The 15,757-nt window shown below is 40.6% G+C and overlaps 1 protein-coding gene and 1 pseudogene across 1 annotated transcript in view; both read right to left on the bottom strand.

Moving 5' to 3' along the window:
• LOC149300548 (Fanconi anemia group C protein-like) overlaps nucleotides 1-2,425 on the bottom strand; it is a 63,293-nt gene extending 60,868 nt beyond the window's left edge. The window contains exon 1 of the mRNA XM_089485035.1: nucleotides 2,261-2,425. Coding sequence (XP_089341161.1) covers nucleotides 2,261-2,425 — 165 coding nt within the window. The remainder of the gene's footprint in view (nucleotides 1-2,260) is intronic.
• A 4,887-nt stretch (nucleotides 2,426-7,312) lies between these two features.
• Nucleotides 7,313-9,169, bottom strand: LOC149300547 (ubiquitin carboxyl-terminal hydrolase 36 pseudogene; annotated as a pseudogene).
• Nucleotides 9,170-15,757: the final 6,588 nt, after the last annotated feature.

Here is a 15,757-nt window from a genome sequence, read left to right as displayed (position 1 = left end):
GGCATAAAGGGGGTTAAAAGCAATATCATGGGGCACTCTGCATCCAGAAAAGCCTTATGCCCTTCATATAACACTTCCTCCCCCCCCCCGACTTAACACTGCTTCTGACTCCCTGGTGTCTGGTGGGGGCAGCGGGTGGAGGCCGTGCCTCAGCTCTTCGTCCCACCCCTTTTAAGACATGGGACGAAGAGCTGAGGCACGGCCATTGCGTGCATGCCGGCTCCTTTAATTTCATTAGGCGGCTTTCAATTAGATTAGTGTGCCGCTCATTTGCACCCCGCATTCCACTCATGGGTTGCCGACCCCTGTCCTAGCTGATGGAACACAGCAGCTTGTGCCGGCTGCAGCATTCTGTGCGCTTGGGCCACCCTTTACTGGCAGAACTCCAGGGCCCTGTCGCAGTCACGACTCCTGCGACCCTGGATGTTCTGCCACCGGCCTTCTGAAGTACCCTTTGCAAAGACTGCCTTGCAGTCAGTAAGAAACAGCCACTCTGTATAATCACACATAACAAGAAGTCAAAGTAGCTGGTTCCCTGGTATACACAAAAGTATATTAACCCTTCCAGTCCCAGGGGTTTTTGGTACCTGAAGTCCCGGAGCAATTTTGCCTTTCTAGAGGGCCATATCCATCCCATATATATAGTATCCTATAGGGTAGTATTTTTTTTATACTTATGGCTTGACGGGTTTGGGGGTTGTGAGGGTTATACCTTTTAGATGATGTGCTAGGGCAATGGGATGTAAAGTTTTTTCTTTTTTTATTAGTATTATTTTTTTTTTTATAATTTTTTGTTTGCCGATTCATTTTTAAGCATGTGAGAAGAGTGAGAAACATGGTTTCTCACTCTCCTCCCTGCGATCCCCTTGTGATCTCTATGCACGCCCCCACAGACACTGTGAACTCCATGCAAGTGCCTCATGGGAGTGACCGGATATCCCAGCAGGGACAGAAGGGAATGCCCGAACAGTTTTCTGGCGTTCGCGCCGACATCTGTTACAGGTGCACAACGGAGTGATTGGATATCTCCTGCAGGGTCTAGATAGACCCTGTAGGGGATTTGAAGTCCTCTGGGGGAACTTTCAGGTGACGCCAGCAGTGACGTGACCCGGGCATTCTAATTGGCGTTTGGCCAGAAAGCTGTTACAGCTCATCGTGCAGCAGAGAGCCAGCAATCGCTGGCTTTTGCTGACAGGTGGGAGTCCAGGCTGTCAAATGACAGCTTGATCTCCTGTGTAGCATCCCTGTGTAGCATCCCTGCCGCTGCAAGAAGAGCAGGACGTACCAGTGTAGCTCCTCGGCCATGGAAACCCATTCCATGAAGCCCCTGACGCACCGTGTTTGTGCCGATGTTACTTCTAGAGGCAATTCAGAACTTCGCAGTGAGTGATGCTACAAAAAATAGGTGACTTTTACACACTATGTGCTTCAGCACTCAACGGCCCCGCTCTGAGACTGTGCACGGTCTACCACTTAGTTAATAAGCTTTTGTTACTCCTAGACACCCCACCTTCAGAATAATAGCACTTACAGTGGGTAAGTAGACAGATCTAGCAGGGCGGAAATTTTACACACTGAACTGTGGCAAAGGTGGCATCCCCTGAGCTCTTCAGTACAACGCATTCTACTGCCAATGATTGTCTATGGAGATGACATGCCTACGTACTTGATTTTATATGCCTGTTAAGAAATGTAGCTGAAATATATAAACTTATTTATTAGGAGAGGTGCCCGTATGATGTTGGTCATAAAGTGTATTTATAAGTTTATCACCTAAAAGTAATTATAGCAAAAAACAAGACAAAAATTGCCTAGGCCTTCCATTAGGAAAAATCATGCCCCAACCCTGGCACTCAAAGCCCCTATATTTTTGGTTTTGCAGTAATTATACTCCGCAGTTGTCTTCGTACAACCAGCACGTTCAAATTTATCATAAACCAAATTATTAGGACTAAACTCTCTCTAACAATAGGGCCTTGAGCTCCTGATTATGATCCATCAATTACAATACAGTACTGTTTATAATTACTGGACTCAAATGTTCACCTATTTAAACAATTAGCTATACATTTATTGCTAATAAACCATAAGGAAACATGACTTGTATCTTATTTTCTATGTTATATTTTAATACAGACACAGATACGACAAGTTTAATAAATGTTGTGACGTGTACGGAGCCACGGCTTCTGAGTTTCTCAGTATGTAAAGAATGAAAGAATGAAAATGAAAAAGCAATTTCTTTTGGTAAGCCACTTACCATATGTTTCAGATATTCATTTATGTTCAGTAGGAACTCCTGTAATTTAGGCAAGTGGAGGCAGACATCTTGCTGAGATTCCAAGGTGCTTGTCTGACCCCATTCAACGGCTTTACTGAGCCAAAGCTCAAAGCTTTGGGCAGAGTCTGGTGGGACCTGGTCCATTTCCAACTACACAGATGGTAGTAACAGTCGGGCCAGTTAGTTTGGCAACTGGTTACCTCATTGGAGACAGGAGCCTTTGGGATACAAAGAACAATTAAAGACATTCTCATTAACAACAGATGCCGTGAATCTGGCAATAACAGGTTTGGGTACATAATTTTAAAAATACGCAAGGGTCCACAAATATCTCAAACCACGAGGCACAATCAATGCCTAATCAGCAAATGGAGCTGGCATTAGAAATATGAATAAATACATATTCATGTCCAAAAAGCATCAATATAGATATAAATATAAAAAGGAGCGATAGAAAATCTGATATCCTGATTGCCACAATAAAAACAATATAGATATAATAAATATGTATAATTTACCTATTTATTATATATTTATATGTATTTAGTAATTAGGCATTGGTTGTCTTTTAGTTTGTAGTTATAGGCAAGGTTAATAACTACTCGCATTTTAAAGAGTTATTTATTGTTCTGTGTTATTTCCATGAAAGGACACTGTATGTAACAAGACTGAATAACATCCAGTTTGTCCGGGTCCACTCTAGCCCTATATTCAAGAAAAATGTATACTGGGCTCCATTTGGCATGAGCACCAACGTATTTAACTTTGAAAAGAATGGGGCAGACACTATTTACCGTATTTGCTCGATTATAAGACAAGGTTTTTTCAGAGCAAATGCTTATAATCGGGGTCGTCTTCTAATCAGACCTCAAATGAGGTCTCACTACGAGACCAAGATCCAGATCCCCCGCAGCGCTGCAGGGGACCCAGGTCCTCCTGTCTGGTAACCTCAGCTGCTGCCGGCACTTACACAGGGCGTCTATCGCAACGCGCATACCTTCCCCAGCTGCCAGAGGAGAATTCCCAGCAGCGCTGCGGTGAATTCTCTTCTCTGGCAGCCGGCGAACGTCCGCTTCATGAACACGGACAACCCCCGCTACTGCTTGTACTTCCACCGCAGCTTCTATGACGCAGCATCGGCGTCACATGACCTACCGCTGCCCCCAGCAGACACCAGGGAGTCAGAAGCAATGGTAAGTCGGGGGGGGGGGGTAGTGTCGTGTTGTATGGGTGGCATAAGGCTTTTCTGGAGGCAGAGTGCCCCATGATATGCCTTTTAACACCCTATATGCCCCTCTGCCTCCAGAAATGCCTTATACCCCCTTATATGCCACTCTGTTCCATGATATGCCTTCTAACCACATACCCTTATTAAGAACCAGATTGGGGAAGAATTACTATCGAAAATCACAAGCATTTGACCCATTTTTGTGACGCCCCAGCACTTTCCAACGTTACTACAGGAGAAGCAGCACTCATTAAATAACTACTTATCTCTAGGAAAATGTTTTTTATTTTATAATTTCATTCTCAGGTGCAATACATCAGCTTGAGAACTAGTCCCTTATCACATGGAAAGCCGATAGTTTTTTCATTGAACTTTAAGCACAGAATAAAATACGCAACCTCTGTAACATGTTAAAAATGTCAGAACATTCAGTCTTTAGTTGAAGCAAATACTTTTAATTAGACCAGCATAGAAAATAATGTAAAGTTGCACAAGCTTATGAGATCTCTTCAGATCATTCCCTCTGAAGAAGAGACCGCTGAGGCTTAAAAAATCTTTGTAATATTACATCCCAGTAAAAGGTACCATCTTCAACTAAAATATTCCATGTTAGGAAGGTGTAAATGTAGACATTCAATAAACTGTGAGGGCTACGAGCTGATCACACGGGACTGGAGAATGATTTAAGCCATTGAAAATATGTTGATAGAAACATACAGTTTATGTCTGCTTTATTGTAGAATAGGAAGGTATTTTTCCAGGTAAAAACAGAAGATAATTCATACACAGCCCTTCCAGTGCACAGAACGGTTTTTTTCCCCACATAGCTAGTCCCTTATCATGCGGAAAGCTAAATGTTTTTTTTCCTTTAACTTTTTTAAGCAAAAACTAAAATACCTACTCGCCTGCAGCTACCTACTAACCTCTGTGATTTGTTAAAAATGTTATATAACGCACATATGATAAAAATAATATAGAAATATGTAACATTTATCTGCCGCGCGGTATTAAGAGAGGCAGCATCGCAGCCTCTTGCACAGACAGGTCTCTATGAGGTCTCCACAAGGTAGAAAAAGAGGGTGAGCGGTGTATGTGCCTGGAGATTTAGAGTCAATGTGTATGCGTGTAGCCTATATCCGCTAAAAATAATCGTCCCCGGTGTCCAGGCTGCTTACCGGTGCGTCGGTCGCACAGAGTGTGAGCAGCGCCTCTAGTACAGGCCAGGAGACGGAGAAACCCGGCGGTGTCACGTGAATGCATGTCACATGACTCTGCACCGTTCCTCCTTCCCCTGGGGGCGGGGCAAGAGACATTGCTCGCACAGCAACAAAAAACACAGAGGGAGGCAGCAGCAGCAGGGCACCTTCAGAAGTCTGCGAGCGAGAGATCTGCAGTTCAGGTAAGAGGGTGGGGGAAGTGTATGAGCAGGTATGTGTGGTTAAGGGAATGAATGAGTGTGGGGGCGAAAGCATGGCATAGGAAGCCTTTAATCACACTACTATCATATATACATATATATATATGTATATATATAATTGTTAACAGCAATCACACTCCTATCATGCTAAGTCAGCCAGTACATGCTGGAATCTGGGTATGCCTGGCCATGATAGGAGTGTTATTGATGTTAAACATATATATATATATATATATATATATATTGTTTTTGATTTTTTTTGTATAATTTTGTTTTTTGTTTATTTACTTTAAATAAAACTGTGTGGTTTTTTTTAAGGTGTGTGTGGGGGGGTGTTTTCGGTTTCGGCCAAGTGAATCCTGAATTTACATTTCAGTGCCTCCCTAGCGTTTATAGTCAGAATAAGTATGTGTGTGTGTATATAATATATATATATATATATATATTATTGTTAGTATGTGCTGTTAGTGAGTGTGGTGTTGAGCGTATGATTTTGTGTGTTACTGTATGGAATAGTGTGATTGCGTAATAGATAATTATGTAAATTTAGAAAAATCTATTTAGTTCATATTTTTAAATGATGATAAAAACAACCTATATGGTAAATAAATTAATATCAATTCTTATAATTTAATAAATGAATAGCTATCAATCAATTCATTTAAAATTGTATTTAAATAAAATGTCTCAAAGACATAAAATATTGATTCATAATAAGAAAGGGAAAGCTTGATTCCAATAAAGATATTTATAAAATTGGAAAGGCGGTACCTTTAAAAAAAAAAAAAGAAAAAAAACTTCATAAGAAGTTAAACAAATCAAACTCAGCATTTAATCCTTCAGGATTTAGCGTTCCCAAATTGAAAACCCATTTCATTTTTTTTATATTGTTGCCACCTCTCCAATGTGTCTGTATTTTATCTATTGCGCAAAAAATGAAGCCTTCAGGGTTTTTATTATGGCGCCCCAAAAAGTGCTGTGTAAATCCTTTGCTTTTATTTCTTAGATGTTCATTCATCCTAACCTTTAGTTGAAGTGAGGTACGTCCTATATATTGGAGTCTACAAGGGTATTCCGATAGATAGATAACGTTCATAGAACAGCAGGTTAGGAAGATTTTTTTAGATTACATTTCTTCCCGTTACCATATGATATAAAAAAAAAAAGGATTGTTCTGAAGGGACTTTGTTTCCTTTATATGGCTTTTGGAAATTTTTTTCTTTAGATTTGAAGTTCCCCCAAATATAACATTTGGAGCAGTAGAGACCGTGTTTTTTAGAATGTCATCTTTTAATACAATGTGCCAGTGTTTTTTTTAACTGATTTATTGTTAAAATCCAGGATAACCGGAGGGGGGTCTAAATTTGCATTTTCAGTATACCTATTTCTATATTCCATGTACCGCTGCATTGTGGACATTCCCTGGGACGGAGTAAAGACTACATGAGGCAGAGGGGGTTAAGGATTACGTAAAAGAAATGAAGACTGTGCATATAGGAAGCGGACTGCGGATCCATATCTCGCCTGGTCGAGGCCCTGAACGGGAGAAACGCGCTGCGTCCTGGACTGCAGTATATTTCATATTGTTTAGATTTTAATTTTGGTTCGCAGACTTTATTTTTGAACAAAAGAAACAGAAGACTTTGAATTGATATTACTCGTCTTTTCTCTACCGAGTGGCAACAGTATATGTGGAGGTCCTGGGTATATAAGTTGAGAAGCTATACTTTTAGTGTACTGTATTACATTCTTGCTTTAATTTTTTTATGTTCGCAAGATTTGCCACAACCGGGATACACTGTTATATTCAGGTTCTGCGTTGTTGTTTTTTTATTAGATTGCGCTGAGCGCACTTTAACACATGTGTCTATTCTGCAATTTTAAATTTGATCTCCCCTCTTTCTGTTGGAAAGAATTGAGGAGAGATTTCTGCAACATAGTCTCTCATACACAATATTCAGAACCCTTGGAGAAAAAGGCAATATGACACAGGATTTGGGTCTTGCAAATGCTATCTACTTTAATTAGAGGGTAATTCTCTTGTTCTTTTTGATGCATTTTGATAGCGCTTTACATATTCCTTTCATCTGCTCAGTAAGGATATTCCATGCTGGAATAGCGATGCAGGTGTGTGACTGACCAGAAGTTCTGCCGAGACTGGTAACCATTACATAGTTACATAGGCTGAAAAAAGACATGCGTCCATCAAGTTCAGCCTTTCCTATATCGGTTAATTGCTGTTGATCCAAAAGAAGGCAAAAAACCCCCAGTTTGTGGCTCTTTCCAATTTTGCAACAAACTAGGGGGGAAAAATTCCCTCTTCACCCCAGAATGGCAGTCGGATATCTCCTTGGATCAAGAAGCTACTAGTCTCCACTGGTCTATCTTACCATCCCCAGCACTGTAAACAGCATCTCAACAGCCAACGTAGCACTCTGGCCCCATACGATTTATGGGGCAGCTTCTTCTCCGCGTTGGAAGCGTGCTTATGACTCTTGTGACCACCCTGGCTGTCCCGCGCAAGCACGGAGGCTGTAGTTTCTTCCCGTTTTACGAGTCTCTGACCTCTAGCAGCATCACGTCCCGTCTTTGGCTGGCTCTCCTCTTTCAAAAGCTTGCTACTTTCTTTCTTCTTCATTGCCTCACACGCTTTCTTTTGAGAGCTTTGGTGTGATGCATGCGGATGGCTTTTACTACGTGTTACGGTCTTCTGGGCAGCTTTCTTGGTGTCTGTTGGTTCTGGGGAGGTGACGCCCTTGACTGGACTACTGGACTGCTCCAACCTGGTATCACAGTCCATTTTCTCCTTTTTCTCCAAGTAAGAGGAATCCTGTTTTAAATCCTTTATCCCATTTTGTTTCCTGGGTGGGTGGGTTACTCCTTGATCTTTCTCTATCTGCTTTGTATTGGCTTCTGGAGTTTTGCATTTATAGGAGTTACTACAAGTTCCAGAAGAAGCTGCAGCAGACTGAGTGTATCCCAAACTCTCATGACGCGGTCTGGAAATGTAATTTCTCCTTCCTCTCCTTCCTCTCCTTCCCCTCCTTCCCCTCCTTCCCCGCTTGATAGTCCTTTTGGCAGGCGATGCTCGATCTTTGGCGGAGGGAGGTGACATGGTGATCAAGGCCTCGCGTCCACTTGTCAGAGTGGCTGAACTGGATTTTAGAGCGCTGGATTTACGCAACTTCCCTTTAGACACAGAAGCATCATGTTTCCTGGATTCTGGAATCCTTTCGTAAAACAGGACATAAGCTTTCTGGTTCAACACAACCTCGATGTCGCAGGCACGAACACGGGAATCATTCATCTTATACCACTGGCCATTACTAGCTTTTACATAGCAGTAATAGTGTCCTGCATGGCAGCTGTGCCCAGAATGCACCAGGACAGCGTATAGTCCATACAGAACAGGCTCTCCAGTACTCTGGGACATATATGGACGGATGTTTAGCAATTCAGAGTAACCCACGCGCTTAGTGATCTTCTTGCCTCTGCTGAAGATAGAAAACCGTTTTAGGCACAGGGTCAGGATGTTTGAGGCTCGGTGGATACTGAAACTCTTGCTAGCTGGAACCCTTTTGTTACATTGTGCACACATATATGCATTGTCTCCGCTTAGAATATCTGGCTTGATAAATAATTCCAGAGCACGGTCAATATTTGCTGCGTGCTTGATCTCCAGTGCAATGTCCAGATAGGTGTCGTATGTGTCAGAAACACTCCTACACACAGAACACTCCACACGTGAACGTAAATAGCCACCAAAGATCTGGTGAACCAAGGTGGTTGCCTGACTCTGGCGGTCCAACGTTGCATGTCCATTCAGACAAGCCCTTTGCATGGAGTCAAGAGTGTAGCATAAGAATTCGTGTGCATCCTCTTGACTTCCAAGACAGAAATGTGGAGCAATTGTCTCTAGGTCTCGGGTGAAGCAAACAGGTTTGATGGAGTTTCTGCTGTTTGCAAAGACTTGGATGACATGATTCCGCATTACACAAAACATACAGAATCCACCCTGATGACAATTGCAGGTATAGTCTGTAGAGAGCAGATAGTTAGCCAGAGGTGGGGTGTAGGTGAGACACTGCACGGTAGAGTTTAAGAAGCAGGTATTCCCCAGATTCTTAAGTCCGGCTCCCACCCTGGAAACTCTCTCCCAATTCATAGCCAGCTTATCCGCTGGGAAGAGAACCTTCTGAGGCAGTGGGATGCCATCTGCACTGCAGTTCAGTTTCTCCACCATGTTTAGTCAATTAGAGAATATAAATTCGCTAATCAGAAAAATCCTGTGGCAGGCACTGTGAATAGCAGCTCACACTGGCACTGGCAAACTGATTCTGAGGGTCAAATCTTGCATTCTGCAGGTATAAGGTGTTCCGTTGACAGAATGCATTGTGACCTCACAATTCTTCCCAGAATGCATTTTTACTCAACATGATGAAATATGACATGTAGTTTATAAACGCAATCCTTTTTTTTTTTTTTTTTTTTTTTAAATAAAACCTGCAACCAGTAAATGGCAGCAACAAAACGATATACAAAGAAAACAAAAGGATAACATAGAAACTTCATACATTACCTATATACACAAATACACATTTTTTTTTGGAAGGATTTAATTCAGCTGTCGTAAAGGTACCTTTTATAGTTATGAACAATTTTATATAAGTTTCCAGCAAAGTTGACAAGGAAAAGTTAAAAGGAAAAAAAACCCCAAAATCTGGATTTAAAAAAAAACATATAATAGAGCATTTTTATTGAAAATACAATATGATAAAACATTGATCTGATACAATTAGTCGTGTGATACAACTACTAGTGTGTTACTATCTGTATTTTTATGTTGCTTTAAAATAAAAACATTATAGAATTCTATACCGAGTGACAATATTGCCGGTAAGTATTGTTCTAGCAGCCATATGATAACGGTTCCAGTCCTCTGAAGCCTTACCGGCACAGGCTATCAGCACATCAGTCTCCTGCCCTTTAGTTCGTGATTCGGGTGTTCTGCGGTCACCGGTATCTGCAGCTTCCAGCCACCGTCTCTTCCTTCACCAGTAAACAACATCCCGGAAGCAACCTCTGTCACAGGGGGCGTGGCTTCAGCAGAAGGGCCAATCAATGAAGACGAGGTACTTGTTGGTTATCTTCTACTGCAATTCAAACCCGTGATAGTTGTTGGGGGAAGGCATTGTATACGCTGGACGGGTTTGTACGGGCCTTACTGCTACAGGCCACCTGCGGGAATGTAACTTAACGACAAGCTACCAACTAAAGTTACAATGTAGAATGTGCCGTTCACGCTAAAGACGTAGCAAAGACTCTTAAAGTGCCTCCCGACGTGAATATGATTGAGACTTTTTTTATTTGTTACCCAATGTACAGCTTTATGGATTGTAATACATTTGGTGAAATGCAAATTAATTTTTGTTGAGTCTGTCTTATGACTTTTTCTCCGTATTCAATAAAATAATGTATTACTTATAAAATATTTCTGTGACATCTTGCAATATATATATATATATATATATATATATATATATATATATATACACAAGAATATAAGGCTGGTCCAATAAGAAGATAACTTCAGCATGATGATTCTTGGGACGTATTTCATTGTAATTTAACAATTAACAGGCAAACCTCTGGCTTTTCAGGTTATTCCAATAGAGAGCTATTGGGGCAGTTTAATGTTACTGACAGAATGATGCATATTGAAGTGCTTTGTGAGTACCTTAATATGCATTCCTTCACCCCTTAGTGTAGATGGACGCAATAGTGCATCTCAGAAATCTGGTAGTTGAATTATTACACCCTGTCGTTTTTATTTTATATTTGAAACCATTTCCAAAAAGGTTCATAGAAGCATGGAATATGGTGGCAGAAGAGAAACATTAGGCCCATCTATTCTGTCCAATGTTTGCTTTGTTGGGCAGTGGGAAGATAATTCATACATAGCCCTGGCATAGCATAGAACATCTCAAAGATGTTTATAGAATATATCATTTTAGTACAACAGGGTGTGTATAGAGGCTGTGTAATTAACCTTGAAAATTACGTTAGTATTACATTTATATAACCTCCTGCACGAAGGTGGTTTCAAGCCTCAGGAGGCATTTCACGTAAAGATCCCAGAGGAGTTACTGTGTACTGTACTGTAGTGTTAGAGTCAGTGTGTATTGTACCAGAGCAGTGTGCATGCATGTATAGTGTGTGTAAGTATACGTTAGCGTATGGTGTTAGCATGAGTGTGTGTGTACTATTTGTTGTTTGTATGTCTATGGGCGGGTGTTTATGTAAGATGTTATCCTGAGTGTATGTCTTAGAATATGGCTGAGAGTCAGGGGTTATTTTGGGATTAGTAGTCCCTGGGAGGAGGAGGAGAAAGAATGTGTGTGTTTGTGTATGTAAGTGTGCTGTGTTGAAATGATTGGGTGTTGAAAAAAGTTTGTGTGTTAGTATGTATACTTGCCCTTGCTCTCATAAGGTAAGCTTAAGGGAGGATCATAAGGTGGGGTGATAAGTAGAACCGGGTAAGTGCAATGGGCTAGATAAAGGAATGGACACGGGGCGATATACGAAGGGAGATATATAAATTTGTATTAGGCCGTAAAATTCGAAAAACAGTACAAGGCGCACCATAGCGCAAAGTCAGTGCGCTGACTTCTTACCACATGATGCTTATGAGCTGTACAGGGTCATGAGATGCATGCAAGTGCAAACCACACAGCACATAACAGAAGCGAGAGGCACACTGAGCTCCATTCCACGTACAGTCAGGTTGCTTCCTTTATGTTTAATAATGTACATTATATGTCTAGTCTGTGATTTGATCTCCCCTCTTTCTGCTGGAGGGAATTAAGGAAAGATTTATGCAGCATGGTCTCTCATACACAACACTTAGAACCCTAGGAGATAAAAGCAGACTGACACATGATATGGGCTTTACTAATTTTATATACTTTAATTAAAGTGTAAGTCAAAAAATTATTCCAGTTGCGTCTTGTTACTGGATTCAGGTGACTCTGTTTGGCCATAGCAGGCTGGCCCATCTTTTTCTCCACATCGGAGGTGTCTTTTATGACACTTGTAACAACCCTGGATCTGGCTGTCACTGAAGCTGTAGTTTCCTCTCAACTCTAGCAGCATCACGTTCCTTGTTTGGTTGGCTGTCCTCTTTCAAAATCTTTTCAAAAAATGAAAAAAAGGAAAGAAAGACAAAATACATAAAATTGAGAGCCCAGTGTCACCATGACATCACTGGAATCAAATATGTATGAGAGGCTCCCTGGCCCTTCCACTATAAGTAACAAAAATACATAACAACTTACACCAAATAGTATAAAAAATATAGAAAATAGGGCAATATATAAAGCAGGGACGTGGCCCTCTTGAACATAAAAAATATGTATGTGTTATATAACTGTAAGTAAGAGCTGTTGCTGACCAAAAATAAGGTCATTGTTCAGCCGTGGTGCTTACTGTATAGAAAAAAGTTAAGCAAGATTACAAAAATTTGATTACAAAGAATTGATTTTTAGCAAACATATGGTAAAAATTAAAAAACAATTGTGGTCCTTAGGTTAAAAAAACCCTCAGGCCTGAAGGGGTTTATAGAGGCATTTTCTGTGTTGACATGATATTCCACCTGCAGGTCCCCCTTTAATTCAGCTATCGGTGTGAATACATGCGCCTACCTTGGGGTGGTGTGGTTGCTGCGGCCTGTCTTGCCGGAGAAGATGCTGCCTCTGTATTCCGGTATCAAGATGTGATAAATTATACAGTATTCAGACCCCTGGTCTCCTCAAGCTCTGTGTGATGTGTCCTTCCTCTCATATCTTCCCTCTGGAGGAGTCTCAACGACAGCTCCTGTTAAAAGGCAAAAACACTGTACAAATGCAAAATCTAACATAATCCTCACATCATCCTTTTACAATAATACAATCTGCTTCTAATGTGCAGATTGGCTAATTGAAAGCAATATATATGCGACCAGATTAGCCTAAAAAGAAGACACCCTGCTTACTAATGCTGGGGATATACCTGACATCCTGTACATGGATGGAGGGCCATAACTTGCACCTCTTCTGATTTGGTTGGTTCAAATGCATGGCAATAGGGGTCAGGTATTGGTTAGGGGTTCCATGGTTCAATTCATAATTAGGATAATATGGCAGGATAAACGGGAGACTGAAGATGTCCCTTTAGGACTGGCATGGCCATCTCTGCTGGCTGGCACAGAATGCAAGAAGTCGGGCTCCTGAGCTGGGTCTGCAGTGCTTCCATGTCTGCAGGTTTTTACCTGGCATCTTTCCTGTCCAGTCCATTGAAAGTCCTTCCTCTCCTGAACAAAATGATGTTTAATTTCTGCAGGTTCCTCAAATATGGCTCTGCCTTCTTTACCCCTTGCATCCCCTGCTGCCTCTCTCCTCTGCATTTTCCCTCCTCTCACCACTGCATGTAGACCTCCGGGAGATGCCGAGCTGTGCACAACACCAAGAGAGCGTATGCCAACTAACTACCCTTTTTCCCAATCCTCACTCCCTTAAGCCCCCAAATCACCTATTCTTGAGCGTCCAGATCCCATCACTGTCCAAAAACCAAACCGTGCCTGCCAGTTAGGTCTGCTGTCTAACAATCTCCTGGAGGTGAATTTTGGAGGTTACTGCTTTGAAGACCATATTACATGCAAAATGCATCAGCAGTCTGTTCCGTATACAAGGACCTCCAAGTGTTTATGAGGGTTTGCAAATGATGCGCTCTTTACACGTTTCACGTCACCGTATTATCATCAGAACTGTGAACAGGTACCCAAGTACCCCACATACCCTTATTAAGAACCAGACCGGGGAATGACTACTATCGAAAATCTTACCCATTTTAGTGACGCCCCAGCACTTTCCGACGTTACTACAGGAGAAGCAGCACTCGTTAAATAACTACTTATCTCTAGGAAAATGTATTTTATTTTATAATTTCATTCTCAGGTGCAATTTGTTATCTTAAGAACTAGTCCCTTATTATGAGGAAAGCCGAAGTTTTTTTCCCACTTGAACTTTTTATGCAAACAAAATACTTCTTTGTCTTATTATCAATTCAAACAACACATCCTCTGTAACATGTTAAAAACGTTGGAAAATTGAGTTTTTAGTTGAAGCAGATACTTATTATGTTAACATAGAAGAGAATGTAAAGTTGCACAAGCGTCTGAGACCTCTCCCAGATCTCTTCAGCATTCATTTTAAAGAAGAGACCTCTGAGGTATAAAAAGCTTTGTAATATTACATCTTTTTCTTTGTTGGCTCAATTAAAGGTATCAGCTTCAACTTAAATACTTTATGTTAAAAAGGGGTGAACATCATGCCTTCTTGGGAATGTGGAACAATTTATGGGGACAGGACTGGCAAGATGATACAAACACAGCAGGGCAGTGATGAATAGATAGTTGTCTAAGAATATGCATTTCCATACGAGCTGTCCCTTGCTCGAGGACACAAATGGAAAAGGCATACGCTAAAGTAATATGGCAGACTTTCAGGAACGTCTCATCTAAGCGCAGAATCTAATGACAATTCTCCCTCTCCCTGACATGCCCAAGAGACCAAACAAGGTCCACAGATTAAAGGGTTAAAAGACAACCACAGACAGTTGGTGGCAGCCATTTTAAATATAGTTAGAAGCTACTGAGGTAAACTGTCAGTGGCCTTGTAAATGCTATTATAAACTGCTGGAGTAATAAAGGCTGAAAATAAATTCTCTAATATCTATACATAGTGTTAGGAAAATGGCTGTGGTTGGTGGACTGTATCCTTGGTGGAAAGGCTCAATTAGTATTTAATTGGAAACGATGCAACAGATGTATAGCGTGTCTAATAAATGCAAGTTTATGTTATTACTTTAACCCACAGCCTCTAGAAATTGCAGAGCGATACACATTTTATAGTAAGCAGCAGAAACCACAGTGGTAATATGGGGGAACTATTTGGCCTTAAAGCAGAAGCTATTCAAAGAGGGGGTTACTGAATTAAAAGAAATTGTTCCTCTGAATGGGCTTTTGACAAACAGGCCTTAGACTTATGCCTACATCTCATGAAGAGGGGGCACTCTGAGGAGGTTATTGCACATGGATTTAATACGTATAAAGACAAAGACCAATTTTTATTTTCTAAGCCTTCCAGCAATTTAAGTTTCATAATAAAGCTGCCTTTAGTCAGACTTTAGAGCTGTCAAACATTATCAAACATGGTCTTGCATCCAGACCCCATACTTAAACAAATTATGTCCAAACGGGCTCAATATGTTTCTCGTAGAGCCAAAATTCAAAAAGATACCAAAAAGTCCTGGTATCTTTGAAGGTCATCAGTGTGGGATTTCACCTCCTCTGTCACAAATAAGAGATATTTAGGCAAGGATTGTATTAACTGCTCTTCCAAATATGTTGTATACCTGACTAAATGTATGAAATGTATATGGATTATATATTTGTTGATTCAGTAATTTGTTAACCTATTGATTATTCATTATAACTGGTCATTATATATTGGTACCGTGGTAGTGAGAGATTCATTAGCTGCATAATTTACACATGTATTAAATACGTTTTTGTATATTTAGTTGTTTTATTTGTTTTAAACATTTCTTTACATATATTTAACATATTTTTTTGTTAATATATCTTTTTCATACCTGTGGCAATTTAACACAGCTGAAATAATTATGCTATTGGCCTTAGACCTCCACATTTTTTCCCTTTTTATATATATTTATATATACTTTATACATATATTATATTTGTCCATTATTATCTTTCATTTAATCTGGTGTATTG

This window comes from Sceloporus occidentalis, unplaced genomic scaffold (assembly GCF_023333645.1).
Source record: "Sceloporus occidentalis isolate IW3139 unplaced genomic scaffold, rSceOcc1.0.p SCAF_24, whole genome shotgun sequence".
Classification (NCBI taxonomy): domain Eukaryota; kingdom Metazoa; phylum Chordata; class Lepidosauria; order Squamata; family Phrynosomatidae; genus Sceloporus; species Sceloporus occidentalis.
Note: the sequence above shows the minus strand (reverse complement) of the source record. Positions and strands in the feature narration are given on the sequence as shown.